The 15,521-nt window shown below is 39.2% G+C and overlaps 1 protein-coding gene and 1 non-coding gene across 2 annotated transcripts; one reads left to right on the top strand and one right to left on the bottom strand.

The window, feature by feature from the left end:
* Positions 1–1,080: 1,080 nt before the first annotated feature.
* Positions 1,081–1,187, top strand: LOC118486947. Its single transcript, XR_004880114.1, has one exon. It is a non-coding gene; the product is annotated as a small nucleolar RNA R71 (small nucleolar RNA).
* Positions 1,188–9,607: 8,420 nt separating this feature from the next.
* Positions 9,608–10,912, bottom strand: LOC110906467 (phosphopantothenoylcysteine decarboxylase subunit VHS3-like). Its single transcript, XM_022151597.1, has 2 exons — positions 10,688–10,912; positions 9,608–10,138 (listed from the first exon to the last, which is right to left on the bottom strand). Exons 1-2 carry the CDS (start codon positions 10,910–10,912, stop codon positions 9,608–9,610), a joined length of 756 nt encoding a protein of 251 aa, XP_022007289.1.
* Positions 10,913–15,521: the final 4,609 nt, after the last annotated feature.

The following is a 15,521-nucleotide window of genomic DNA, read 5'->3' as shown; positions in this document are numbered from 1 at the left end:
AAATTGACTAATTGCAAACTTTCAATTTTCTTTTTATGTGTAAGGAAGTCCCTCATGAATTTAGAGTACTTGGGCATTTGGGTTAGGACTACGATAAAAGGAATATTGACATGCAATTGTTTTAACAGACTTTCGAACTTTGCGAATTGCTCATTGGTCTTTTGACGAATTAACCTACCGGGGTATGGAACTCGAGGAGCCTTGGTAGGCTCTGGTGACGGAGGGGAGTTCTTTTCCTGCAGAGGTGTGGGTACTGTTTCTTCCGTTGGTGGTGGCACTTCTGCAGGCCCTACGGTGCGGTTCCGTAGTGTGATGAGGTGAACTTGCGCTTTTGGGTTTGTTTCGGTATTGCTAGGTAATGCGCCTTGCGGTCTCTCGGCAAAATTTTGAGCTATTTGATTTAATTGTTTTTCTATGTTTTGAATACTAGCTTGTTGATTTCTAAAATTTGATTCTAATTGTAGAAATCTTTCCGAGTTTTTCTTATCAGTGTCGGAGACGAGGCGAGATACAGTATCTTGGAGCCTCTCTCGTCCACTTTGTTGTTGAGTGAAATTTTGTGACTCATTTCTTGGTTGTTGAAAGTTTGTTCGTTGGGTTTGTTGGTTACTACTATTGCCGGGTTCCCTCCAACCAAGGTTTGGGTGGTTTCGCCATCCTTGGTTGTAAGTTCCCGTTGGGGGACCCGACGGCCTAGGTCTATTATCAATGTAGTTTACCATTTCTTGTTGATCGTCTGTTTCTTTCATACAACTCCAATTTTCATGTGACCCACCACACCCTTCACAAGCCATAACCGAGACTGTTTTTGTCATTTCCAATTTTTTTATCTTTGAAGAAAGGGCCTCGATTTGGGCTTGTAAAGAAGTGCTTTCATCGACCTTATGGGCGCCCGGGGCGATAGACTTATTTCCCCGGGGGGTGTGACATTGAAAATTGGTTTGAGCAATTTCCTCAATTTGATTATATATTTCGTGTGGGCGTCGATTACCTAAAAGTCCCCCGGAGCCAGAATCAAGTGTCTGCCTAGTGTGTGGCAACAATCCATTATAGAAAGTGGATACTTGTTGCCATATTGCAAGGCCGTGATGGGGACACTTGCGTAATAGCTCCTTGAACCTTTCCCAAGTTTCATATAAGGATTCCCCGTCCTCTTGTGAATATGTATTAATTTCAGTCATTAACTTAGCAGTTTTAGCGGGAGGGAAATACTTATATAGAAATTTTTGGGCTAGTTCATCCCAGGTGTTTACCAATCCAGCTGGGAGGGCGTTGAGCCAAGCTTTCGCTCGGTCTTTTAGTGAGAAGGGAAACATATGGAGGCGGATGGCGTCGTTTGATGCTCCATTGATCCGAAAGGTATCACATATTTCCAAGAAATTAGTTATATGTAGATGGGGATCCTCGTCCGCAAGCCCATGGAAGGTTGCGGAGTTTTGGAGCATTTGTATCAAATGCGGCCGGAGTTCGAAGTTATTAGCTTCGACATTCGGAGCATTGATAGCGGCGCCTAGATTACCTACGGTGGGTCGTAGATAATCCATAAGGGTACGTTGGTCCGCCATTGGAGGTGGATCACCCGAAACCTTCTCTTGGTTTTTGGATTTTAACCTTTTTCTGAGAAAGCGTTCGGGTTCTTCTAGTGGTTCTTTTATGTCTTTATTGGAACTGGAGCTCATACACTACGTGAGGTTGGCGTCGGGTTCCAAGTCCTGCTATAAAAACAGAAAAGAATGTTGGTCAGAAGGTTCACCACGGCCCCGTGTTCAGCGAACACGGCCCGTGGTCGGAGTTACAGTGATTATTTTCCAGACCCCAGTTACTGGAAGTTGGACACGGCCCCGTGTTGCACCGACACGGCCCCGTGGTCAGCCTTCTGTTACTTGGAAAACAAAAACTGCCAGTAACGATGCTTGGCACGGCCCGTGTCCGACGAGGCACGGCCCGTGCTGAGCCCTACAAGAGCTGAAAAAACTAAGAAAAATCCTAAAAATTAAAAAGAAAAATAAAAATATGATTAGGCCGTTGATTCCTAACTTTCTTAAAATCCTTGTGTCCCCGGCAGCGGCGCCAAAAACTTGATGCGTGTGTAGTGTAATATATTTTTTAGATGTATAATTAAGCCCCTTTTACACTTTTAACCAAGTTTTAAATTTATAAAACACGATATTCACTAACACTAAACACACATATGGGCAAGTGCACCCATCGTGGACGTAGTATAGTGTTGGTAAGATACCGAGGTCGTCCAAGGACACAAGAGCTTTTAATACCGGTTTATCCTCAACGTCTAATCAAATCAAAAAGTGAGAAAAATGTTTTTTAAACTAAGAAAATAAAAACTAACTAAATGCTGAAAAATAAAATAAAATAAAAACAGATAGACAAGATGAATCACTTGGATCCGACACGTGTATTAGTATAACCTTTGATTATTTTCGCACTTTTGCACTTGTTTAAGAGATTATCTTAGTTATTGTAGTAGGCCCCTCTTTTGAAGGCGACGTTACCCTCAACCCAGTAGTTTGAGTCAGCAAGGATACAATCTTAAAGGGTCGGATTATTGAAAGATAATGAATTAAGTTATTAATGCAAATTGTGGTAGGCCCCGCTTTCGGCGGTGACGTTACCCTCGGCTAAGTAGTCTGAGTCAGCAGGGATACAGTCCTAAATAGCCGGGTTATAGTATTAATAGTAGTTAACTTATGAGGGGGTCAAAGAGTTTGGATCCCCGCCATCCAATACCTATGGGCATTGAAGGAGATCCTACTAAATTTGACCCAGGTCCCAAGCAGGACCTCTAAACGCTGAACAAGGGCAAGACCCTTACCAAACCGTTCCCTTAACCCCCGACCAGGTAGCCAACATACCTCCATATAGACCGTGGAGATATGAATGGTGAAAATCTTTTATTTTATATAGACAGTAAAATAATGCCAAGACACCACGGACAAACGATAAGGAAAGATCACCTTCAACATAAGTAACTAGTTATTAAAGTCATTAATACAAAACCAAATAAAAAGTGCAAAAGATTGAAAATAAAAAGTATTATACTAAACACTTGTCTTCACCAAGTGATGTAAGAGACTTAGGCAAACATGGCCTTGATTGTCAAGAACTCTTACGATCAATCTTGGATCCCGAGACGACTCACACACTCTACGATGGACAATGGATGATGGTGGTGGATGATGGTGTTATGGTGGTGGTGGGTGGTGGATGAAGTGTGAGAGAGGTGGTGTGCCAAAGGATGAGTTGAAATGAAACCAAGCACTCCTATTTATAGGCTGAACAGAAGGCTGGGCACGGCCCCGTGTCCACTGGACACGCCCCCGTGCCCGTCTGACAGTCTCTCTCCTCATTAATTGTAATTCGCAATTACAATTAATGCGCCTGCTGTACTTTCACCACGCCCCCGTGCCCGCTGGACACGGCCCCGTGGTGGGCAATGGAAGCTTCTATAAGTTTGTCTTTTATGCTGCTTCTTGGGCACGGCCCCGTGCTGGCTGAGCACGGGGCGTGTTCAGACTTCTGCTTTCTCTTCTTTGCTTTGGGGGCTGCTGTTGAGGGTCCGGGCAGTCTACTTTTATTCCTTTTCTTGTATTTATGCTAGAATTAGTTGTCTTTTTGCTTCTTTTGTGAATTTGAGCTCATTTCATCCTGAAAATACAAAAGGAAGACAAAAACACTCTTTTTCCAACATTAGTACTTAAAAAGGGTTAGTTTTATGCCTTAATTGATGTGATTTATATGTTGCATTTTACACACATCAGTCTATATGGAGATATGTTGGCTACCTGGTCGGGGGTTAAGGGAATGGTTTGGTAAGAATCTTGCCTTGTTCTGTGTATAGATCCTGCAAGTACCTGGGTCAACTTTAGTAGGACCTCCTTTAATACCCACTGGTATTGGATGGCAGGGGTCCGAACTCCTTGATCCCCTCATATGTAAGCTACTATTAAAACTTTAACCCGACTATTTAGGATTGTATCCCTGCTGACTCAAACTACTTAGCCGAGGGTAACGTCACCTTCAAAAGAGGGGCCTACCACATTACGCATTAATAACTTAATTAATTGTCTTTCAATAATCCAACACTTCAGGATTGTATCCTTGCTGACTCAAACTACTGGGTTGAGGGTAACATCACCTTCAAAAGAGGGGCCTACTACTATAACTAAGATAATCTCTTAAAAAGTGCAAAAGTGCGGAAATAATCAAAGGTTACACTAAATGCAAGTCGGATCCATGTGATTCATCTTGTCTATCTGTTTTTATTTTTATTTTTATTTTCAACATTTTTAGTTTTTATTTTCTAGTTTAAACCTTTTTCTAAACTTTTGATTTGATTAGACGTTGAGGATAAACCGGTACTAAAAGCTCTTGTGTCCTTGGACGACCTCGGTATCTTGCCAACACTATACTACACTCACGATGGGTGCACTTGCCCATGTGTGTGTTTGGTGTTAGTAAAATATCGTGTTTTATAAATTTAAAACTTGACTAACGTGTAAAAAGGGCTAAAAATATACCTAAAAACCTATACCACCACACGCGCACCAAGTTTTTGGCGCCGTTGCCGGGGACACAAGGATTTTAAGAAAGTTAGGAATCAACGGCCTAATCATTTTTTCTTATTTTTCTGTTTTTTTAGGATTTTTATAAATTTTCAGCTTCTGCAGAACTCAGCACGGGCCGTGCCCGCTGAACACGCCCCGTGCCCAATCTTTGGTACTGGCAATCCTGTTTTAAGTCAGACAGTAGCTGAACACGTGGCCGTGCCCAATCAACACGCCTCGTGCCCAAGTTTCATTTACTGAAAACAGAACCGTAAGATCCTGACGGTTGGTAATTTCTGACACAAACATGAGTGATACTGATTTTTTTTACTATCGGCCCTCTTATGGTATGTGGTGTCAAATATGTGGTGGTCCCCATAAAGATTTAGAATGTTATTTTCTAAATTATAAGCCCCATTATATAGACCCATTGTTTTACTGTAGCCTTAAGAGGGGCGAAAGTAAAAATAATCCTTATCTCTCCCTCGAATGCTCTCAATCGAACCTTCTAGGAGAAATGCTTCTTGATGAATTATTTCAATTAGAAGATTTAGTTCTTAATTGGATAAAGGAACGTGCTAAGCAACAGAACCTTGTCAAGCCCCAAGTGATCCGATCGAACAGGAATCACCCTAGTCCAGTCAGTCCGTGGTTCGAGCCGGTGGTTCATGCTTAACCCGAAATCTGTAGTCTCTTGGATAGAATTCAGATCTGTAACTAACACACCACTAAGAATGAGTAGGAGGCCAGAACAAGCTCCGAATCTATCGGTTTTGAGTGCATTGAGTGTCAAAGAGTTGAAAGAAAGTTAATCTATCGGTTTTCGATAACCATAACGGTAATTTTTAAAATCTCTACGTTTAATTCCCGTAATATTTAGATATATCGGATTATGTTACGCTATTCGGATGCCACATAAGAATTCAGAGCGAAATTTATTTTGATTGTTACGATAATATTCAAGCCGACATTGCTCTATGCACACATATGCGTCGACCAAATATTGTTGGAAGAGACGACCTGCCTTTAACAATAATGTGTACGTGTCCTTACGATCGTGGATTTGATAGGCGTAAAACATATTCGTGGTTAGGTTTTGGTCTTTTTCTCTAGAATCCAGAGTTAATTGAAGTTCTGGAGACCAACCTGGTTCCGCATAAGGGAAAAGAAGCAGATACTGAAGAGGCATATACGAAGGATGCAACTTGCTCACACGCTTTGGTATGCCTTCTTTACTATGTATCACAATATCAAAGTCGCTTGCTAAAGGGTCATTGTCGCGTACGATAGCACCAAGAGTACCCGCAGCAGGTAAGCCGTAATTGTTTTACCTAGCCTTGTTATAAAGAGTAATTGCAAACTCTGGTACTTGTTCCGAGCAAAGCTCAGCAGCACTCTTGAAAAGGCGTACGAAACCATTTATTTCAGTTAATGTACGTGTAAGAAGTGAGACAACATCTGAGGACAACCGGCGTTCATCATCACTATAAAAAAAGTGAAGGCTATTTTCAACTTCGTGTAGTGTATCATAGACATACATATGAAGGAACCTAGGTCTCTCGCCTTCTGAAAGGCACAAAGATCCAATCCAATGTGAAATTTGACCAGCCACCTTAAAAACATATGGACCAGCAGAATGGTTAACTGTATCATCGACGTTAGCACCAAACGATGGCATGGAAAACATTAAATTATATGCACGCACGTTTAACTTGAATTGCGAGCTAGAATACAATTTTTTTGATACATGACGATGGCTTAGTTGGAAAAGGAATGCGTACACCACTTGCTTTGCAACACGTGTTATATCTAGGCATTTGTCTTAGAGGAGATGATTTCAGCCGCTCTTCAAACCAAAAACAATGTGCCACAGTATTCGCATTCGCTTGTACAATCTCCCAAATCAACATATGAAGGGCCAGGCGACTGTGAATGAAGTGATGATGTTGATGCACCCTCAGACTGTTCCATATTAGGCTGGATGGAAGTGAGAGACTGTAAGGAGCTTTGATTAGCGGCAGCCCTCAGCATGGCTGATCGCCTTACTGACTGGGCAATTGTTTGCACACCAAATTCATTAGGTACTTTCGAGGAAGACTGTTTGCTGGTATTTTCAAGTGCAAGAGCCTTTCGTTTTGTATTCAAAGGACGGGTAGCCATACTTTTGCAAACGTTGGGTTAAAATGGAAATAAGGTTGGACTATAAAACGAACAAAAACATCAGGTAGTATACGAATGAAGCGAACCAGCATACAAAAGAGCGCTTTTATCTCAACCAAACCGACATATAGATGATAAAATATGATACATCCTAATTCTAAACTATAATAAACACAAACACTGGAACTGAATACAACAAAATCTAAATTTCTATTAAATCATAGTCACTAGATATATTGATTACAAACTGAGTTTCTAGTGTTAACTTATTTTGTTATCACTTTACCTATGTGAATTTTCCTGAATAACTGTTACTACTAAGATGTAATATAAAAATAGACCCCAAAAAAGAAGAATTACCATATATGAACAATTGAATAAGTACTTATTTTTAGATAATTGAGGAGAACTTCTTTTTCCTGGGTAATACTTGAGTTTCTTCCTACAACTCAGCAGAAGATTCAGGGTTAAATATGTAACACAAATTCATAATAAGAGGTTAAAAGGCTTCATCTGTTTATAAATTAGCATATATTCCCTATTTTATTAACATAAACCTTAGTTTCGATATTAAAAATCACAATTTTTAAGATAAAAAAACCTCCGATTCTTAACCATAAATTGAATATATAAATGATTTGTAAAAATAGTGCTATGCTATGGAAGAAACTCTACAATTAGATCTCCAACAACCCCTATCAATGGCAGCCTACAATTTTATTTTCATAAGCTTAAATGCCAGTTCCCAAAAACCAATCCCTCGTGTGAAAAAATACATATATTATTGAATGACTAAATTTGAAGATATTGTTAAACTCTAGAAAATAGAAACAGGAAAGAAATATTGAAATTGTAGGACAAGTCATGATTTTCTTTCAAAATTATAAAAATCAATTACTTTGAGCTCCAATTTTTTCAACTAACATGTTCATATAAGACTCCAACACTTACAGGGAGGCCTCCCACTTCAATCTGAAAATAAAATTATTTCAATAAAGTAAATGTTAAAAGAGAGGGTAGTAAATGACATTTTATATCTAGAATCTCACTCTTAAAAAGTAGTATGTTAAAAACTGATGTCTGTTTGCAGCAAAAATTGTTGGTCCCTCGGATGGGATCTTCTTCTTCGGAAACTAAGTTGAATCGAATATGATTAATGCGCGGAATTCATGTAATCACACAACAGATATACGAGAACAAATTCTACTCTCAATCACGGTCTGATCTTCTATTGATAGAATATGAAAATGTACAGGCTCCTTAGAGAGTTCAGACGGACATGAGTTTGCTAGAAAGTGAAAGTGTCAAAAGGTTCCAAATGAGCTGATCGAGCAGCTATATATAGGCACAGTCTGGATAGAGTGAGTGCTGGCCGATCGGCTGGGCTAGCTGATCGGCTGACCTGCTGTTCGATCGAACATGCTGTTCGATCGGTTGGCCTGTTCGATCGGCTGGGCTAGCCGATCGGTTAGCATGGTCAACAAAAGTCAGCACTTAACAAAATAACGCGCCATATCCTGACTTGCTTTACAAACATACAAACAAACATAAACTATTCACAAATATACAAAACATGACTACATGCTGACGGAAGCTACAGACGTTATTGTACTAACAGACTCCCCCTCGGATGTAGCTGTAGTTCCTTCCAACATAGTCTTCAGTTCTTCCTGTTTCGTCTTCTTTCTCTGGCTTTCTGCCTCCTCTTCTCTTCTCTTTCTTCTAACATTCTTTGTCTCTTATGTCTGCCCTCAGTCATCCACCATTTCCTGTACTCTGGGTCACCATCACGCTTTCGATCCCATTTTGGAATCTTGTTCTCTTCAGATTCAATTGGCGTCTGATCTGTTGGTGGCACATACCCCATTTTTCGTCTACCCAGCTCAGCAGCTCTCTTTGCTATCTCCTTTGATCTTTGACATCGCTTGTACCTCTTCAAGAACTCATCAATTTCAATGTTTCTCTATTTGCTCTTCCAATATCTACCAGAATTGATGTCTTGAGCGAAGCAAACATCCACTATCGATTGATACTGCATTGCTTGAGCTTTGTCTATCTTCTCATAAACAATCTTGTTAAGAAATAAACAATCATTGTCTTTCTTTGAGCAATTAACAAGCCACATAGGATCCAATATACTGATTCTTCTAGATTCTCCAGTGGACTTGTCAAAAAGAGATATCACTGCCTCAACCGTTGTTTCATTGTAAAACCAACCTTGAAATATATCGTGAAAATCTTGCTCGATGGCTCTAAGAGGCATATTCTTCAAACACTTGGGCAACTTTACATCCAGAGTTATATCCTTTTCTCGTTTTCCAAGATTATACAATCTGCTTCGGATACTGTGGTTTCCAATCAGGATAACCATTATTTGCTTGCAACTTGATGTAGTTCCACAAATCTTGATCATGTAAACGAACTTCAGGACCAAAGTAGAACTGTTTGATATTCTTAGTCTTTACCAATTCATCCACATCCCACAAAGGTAGAGAAGCAATATCAGATAAGAACTCAAAGTATTGAACTCCTTCTTCTCTCCTGATTGCATACACTTTCAGATCTTCAAGATATCCTCATGATAAAATATCTCCCCATGACAGATTTTTGCTGTGAGTAAAGTACTGGAGAGCTCTGAGCGTCTTTCTTTCCTTAGGCATATTCTTGAACCATTTCTTTCTTTCTTCTGCAGAAATTTCTCTCGGATCAGGAACACCTTCAGTAGAGATCTTTTCAACAATCTTTCTTTTGATCTCATCTTCATTTCTGTCTTTGAACATCTCAGCAAATGAAGGAAACGTCTCATCAATCCCAGCATAATGAAAATCAATATCTGAAGCATCTTCAATAATCACATCATCATAATGATCTGCTTCAAATGCATATCAAGGCTCGAAGTCTTTAGCTGGTGACTGAGGAATTTCATCCTCAATATCAAACTTGAACTTTCCTTCTTCTAATCCCAACTCCTCTAACATTTCAGCTCTTGTTCTTCTCACCTCTACCTCTCCTTCTTGTGGAACATTCAGATAAATAACAGTTGAGTTTGAGAGAAGTACCTGATCATCATGTTGTTTTCCAGATGATGATGCTTCATTCTGTACGTCATCCTCTTGCTCATTGATCTCGTCATTCAATAGCTCTTCTATTCTTTCTTGAACAATTGGATCTTTGACTAATAACCCAGAAGCACCTTGATCATTGTCATCATCTCCTCTGTCATCTTTATCATTATCATCATCAGGCTTATCATCTATTTTATCATCAACATTATCTTCATCTTCCTCAATTTGCTTAAGCCTGGGAGGTTTCGATTTATTCTGATGGTAAATTGCTTTCTTGTAGTAATCTTCTCGGAACGGATTAGCAGAATCGTCAGCATAATCATTTCTGCACTCGCGTTTAAAGTGACCTTTCTGTTTACATTTGAAGCATGTCACCTTTGATTTATCAAAACCTAACTTGGTAGAAGGTCCACCAATAGATTTTCTCCCAGTTATTTCCATGAAACGCTGTGCCCTTCTTACAGCACTGGCCATACACCACCTTATGTCGATCAATTCCATCTCCTCTGGATCTAACTGATCATAGTCTTCTTTTGTAAGGTTGGTGTTGCCTATCTTCCCTGCTACAAGACTTTCATATGACTCCAATACAGAGGCTAGGAAAACCATCTGTTGTTTTGCTGACTCCTCACTGAAATTTTGACCATTTTTCAAATCCGCAACGATATTGCATTGAAATACATTCTTTGGTGTTGATTGCTTTTGGCTTGAAGTACTAGAAGATGGTCCTTGACTTGAGGTATTAGAAGACATTCCTCCATGAAAACCACTGTGTAAGGTCTCTTGATTCTTTGGTTGTGAACTTTCTGCTGTGAAGGCCGTTTTGGGAGATGTTGTCTTTGGAATCATGCTCTTTGGATAATAGAGTTCCACATTTTGCTGATATAATGAGTGATTGACTTTATGAGTTTTCTTTATTTCCAGCTCATGACTTTCTAGTCTCTCTATCAGCAAATCAACCGCTAACTCTTCTGGCTTGATTGTATTCTTGATCATCAATGCAAAATATTGCCAATACATTTCGTCTGGCAAAGAGTCAAATAACTTGTCAACTAGCTCTTCTTGAGAATAGATGACCCCATGTCTTGCTAACTCCAGCTTTAGATGCCCAAATCGTTCAATCATTTTAGGAACAGACTCATTTTTTAGACATCCGAACAAATCAAATTCCTTTCTTAGTAATTTCTTTTTGTTTTTGATGATTTCGGCAGTACCAACACATTTAACTTTTAACTTCTCCCAAAGATCTTTTGCGTTTTCATATCAATGAGATTATGTCTTCTCTCACTGACTGGTTTATCAATGCTATGCACTTCTGCTCAGCCACGAAAGTTTCTATTTCTTCAGTTTCTGACAAGTTTTCAAAGTCTGCTCTTCCATGGTTGAAACCGTTCTTTAAGCTTTTCCAGCTCGGGTACGCGAAAGCTCTCAGCCATTCATCGAATCTTTTGGCCCACCTGTTATACTCTTTGATTGCCATCAGCTTTGGTGGTTTATTATACGTTCCATACGCACTTTCTACGCTTAAGGCATTGGACAATGTCTTCTTTGCACTTAGAGAGTTTTCATTCGTTCGGCTTGATGTATCATCTCCAGAATTTCCAGCGAATGCATAGATCTCACTAAAAGGATTCATGAATTCTTCCATTTTCAAAGTACCTGAAACAGTTAAGAAACACTTAGAAAATTTTTTGTGATTTTCAAAAATCTAACACAAATGCACTTGGATCGAATGGCTTGTTCGATCGATCAGCACACCCTTAATCGGTTGTCTCGTTCGATCGGTTAGCTAGTTCGATCGAATGACAAACAGAAGAATATAATCAGCAATCAATTACTGTCCGATCGATTGGCTTATTTAATCGGCTAGCAATATGACGTCAGCAAAAGATATCAAATATCAACAATGCTGTCCGATCGATTTGCTCGTTCGATCGGCTAACACTGATGATGTCAGCAACACTTTCTGAATGCAATATTATCTGAAGGTTATACACCCAAGTTGATGATGTCAGCAAGTCTAAGAACAGCTAGGTCGTTCGAACGGCTGACATCAGCGAACAAGAACAATTTTCATAGTTTTTAATTAATTTGAACAAGTTTTAAGTTGAATTTAGTTATGAAAACTTGAAGGATTGTACTTCTGATGATTGCGAGTCAATCTGTAGCAGATTTATCAAATTTTAACCGTAAAATCACTCTGAATTTTAAGTTTTTCCGATTTTATGGTGACAAATTGAAAAATAAAGCTAGATCTGAGTAGAAAGTAGAAGAATCTGTCAAATTTCCAGTGAAATTTGAGTCGAATCGGCAGAAATAACAAATTTCCGGCAAAATTTGTCTCTGAAACAGCAAACACGTCTTGAATTCCGATGAATTCATCTCTAAATCAACAAGCACGGCTCGAATTCCGGTGAATTCGTCTTCGTAGATCTCGATTCAGCTTCCTGATGCTCTGATACCACTTGTTGGTCCCTCGGATGGGATCTTCTTCTTCGGAAACTAAGTTGAATCGGATATGATTAATGCGCGGAATTCATGTAATCACACAACAGATATACGAGAACAAATTCTACTCTGAATCACTGTCTGATCTTCTATTGATAGAATATGAAAATGTACAGGCTCCTTAGAGAGTTCAGACGGACATGAGTTTGCTAGAAAGTGAAAGTGTCAGAAGGTTCCAAATGAGGTGATCGAGTAGATATATATAGGCACAGTCAGGATAGACTGAATGCTGGCCGATCGGCTGGGCTAGCCGATCGGCAGACCTGCTGTTCGATCGAACATGCTGTTCGATCGGTTGGCCTGTTCGATCGGCTGGGCTAGCCAATCGGTTAGCATGGTCAACAAAAGTCAGCACTTAACAAAATAACGCGCCATATCATGACTTGCTTTACAAACATACAAACAAACATAAACTATTCACAAATATACAAAACATGACTACACGCTGACGGAAGCTACAGACGTTATTGTACTAACAAAAATTCAGATGATGGTTTTCGAAGTCGTATAAATGTTCCATAAAATCTACCAATCTAATACTAATAAAAATTCAATTGTAGTGATGTGGGTGCTCTAAGCCCTTTGGTGTTTAAAATAATCATTAATCAAACATAGGCAAGTGCCAAGTCACTCCAGCCCTTTCTTCCCAAATCCCTAATTCCCCCCCTAATTCGGTCCCAAAACCCTTACCTACTCCCATTTTCCCTATCAGCTGCCATTCCAAAACCACCAACCATCCCCACCATAATAATGAACTGAATATATAAATGATTTGTAAAAATAGCAACAAACCTGTGGAACACTTGCTGCTTCAATTTAAGGCTCCGTTTTTTCGGTGAGAGGACACATTGGAAGGTCGATCATTTGGAAACCGCTGTAACTGATGAAGGCTCTATTTTTTTCAGCGAAAAGAACATTGGAAGGTCGATGATTTGGAAGCCAGTTACACTGATGAATGTCATTGAAACAGTACACGCGGCAACCATAGGAAGAGAACAACACAAAAGGTAAGAGATACGTAAGCTAATAGTTAAAAAAGTTAGATCTGAGATTTATATTAATATGTATAAAGTGAGCTCATTAAATTAAAAGCCCGTTAAAACCCAAGAAAATAGTAATTGTGAAAACTGTTCATGAGCAATTTGTATTGATATGTATAATAATTTTGAAAAATGATAAAAAAAGTCTAATTCAACTATTTTCGTAAAAGGCAACTTAAGAAAAGTCACACAAATAATAAAAATCAAAAGTAGACATGAGAGTACAATTACATAAATTGAATTAATACTAATTTGTAAGTTTTGTCCTTTATCTATATAGCAAATTTCAGATGGTATTCTTTGTCTTTAAAATTGATGAGCTTTGTATTCATCGTTTTAAAATCTTGCACGATATGTTCTTTGGTACTAACTTAGTTATTTTTTTTCTGTTAAATCAAGTAACACAAGAGTATTTTAGTCTTTTTACCCATTTAATTAAAAAGATTTTAATAAATAAAACCAAATTAATATAGTATTATATATATATATATATACCACTCTCTCTCTCTCTCTCTCTCTCTCTCTCTCTCAAGCCCACCAACACCGCCACCACCACCATCATCATAATCCTTAAATAAAGGTCATCCAGTTACCAATCCCAATCTATATAACTCCATCACCCTCTGGAATTCACGTAATGCGAGTACTCCACTATTTATTCAATAAACGCTTCTTATTCTATTTGTAACAGTCACACATTAATTGAGTGTACGTTTTTTGATGTGCGTGTAGTGTAATATATTTTTAATGTATATTTTAAGCCCTTTTTACACTTTTAGCCAAGTTTTAAATTTATAAAACACGATATTTACTAACACTAAACACACATATGGGCAAGTGCACCCATCGTGGACGTAGTATAGTGTTGGTAAGATACCGAGGTCGTCCAAGGACACAAGAGCTTTTAGTACCGGTTTATCCTCAACGTCTAATCAAATAAAAAAGTTAGAAAAGGTTTTTAAACTAAGAAAATAAAAACTAACTAAATGCTGAAAAATAAAATAAAAATAATAACAGATAGACAAGATGAATCACTTGGATCCGACTCGTGTATTAGTATAACCTTTGATTATTTTCGCACTTTTGCACTTGTTTAAGAGATTATCTTAGTTATTGTAGTAGGCCCCTCTTTTGAAGGCGACGTTACCCTCAACCCAGTAGTTTGAGTCAGCAAGGATACAATCCTAAAGGGTCGGATTATTGAAAGATAATGAATTAAGTTATTAATGCAAATTATGGTAGGCCCCGCTTTTGGCGGTGACGTTACCCTCGACTAAATAGTCTGAGTCAGCAGGGATACAGTCCTAAATAGCCGGGTTATAGTATTAATAGTAGTTAACTTATGAGGGGGTCAAAGAGTTTGGATCCCCGCCATCCAATACCTATGGGCATTGAAGGAGATCCTACTAAATTTGACCCAGGTCCCTTGCAGGACCTCTAAACGCTGAACAAGGGCAAGACCCTTACCAAACCGTTCCCTTAACCCCCGACCAGGTAGCCAACATACCTCCATATAGACCGTGGAGATATGAATGATGAAAATCTTTTATTTTATATAGACAGTAAAATAATGCCAAGACACCACGGACAAACGATAAGGAAAGATCACCTTCAACATAAGCAACTAGTTATTAAAGTCATTAATACAAAACCAAATAAAAAGTGCAAAAGATTGAAAATAAAAAAGTATTATACTAAACACTTGTCTTCACCAAGTGATGTAAGAGACTTAGGCAAACATGGCCTTGATTGTCAAGAACTCTTACGATCAATCTTGGATCCCGAGACGACTCACACACTCTATGATGGACAATGGATGATGGTGGTGGATGATGGTGTTGTGATGGTGGTGGGTGGTGGATGAAGTGTGAGAGAGGTGGTGTGCTAAGGGATGAGTTGAAATGAAACCAAGCACTCCTATTTATAGGCTGAACAGAAGGCTGGGCACGGCCCCGTGTCCGCTGGACACGGCCCAGTGCCCGTCTGACACTCTCTCTCTTCATTAATTGTAATTCGCAATTACAATTAATGCGCCTGCTGTACTTTTGCCACGCCCCCGTGCTCACTGGACATGGCCCCGTGGTGGGCAATAGAAGCTTCTATAGGTTTGTCTTTTCTGCTGCTTCTTGGGCACGGCCCCATGCTGGCTGAGCACGGGGCGTGTTCAGTCTTCTGACTTCTCTTTT

This window comes from Helianthus annuus, chromosome 14, assembly GCF_002127325.2.
Source record: "Helianthus annuus cultivar XRQ/B chromosome 14, HanXRQr2.0-SUNRISE, whole genome shotgun sequence".
Lineage (NCBI taxonomy): Eukaryota > Viridiplantae > Streptophyta > Magnoliopsida > Asterales > Asteraceae > Helianthus > Helianthus annuus.
This window is presented reverse-complemented; position numbering and strand designations above follow the sequence as displayed.

Bases quoted from the DNA above. Each gene is read 5' to 3' on its own strand.
- LOC110906467 (XM_022151597.1), bottom strand. From the start codon at position 10,912: ATGATTGAACGATTTGGGCATCTAAAGCTGGAGTTAGCAAGACATGGG. The intron at 10,139-10,687 runs GTCAATCACTCA...AAATGTAAACAG, and splicing joins AAATAAAGAAAACTCATAAA to AAAGGTCACTTTAAACGCGA.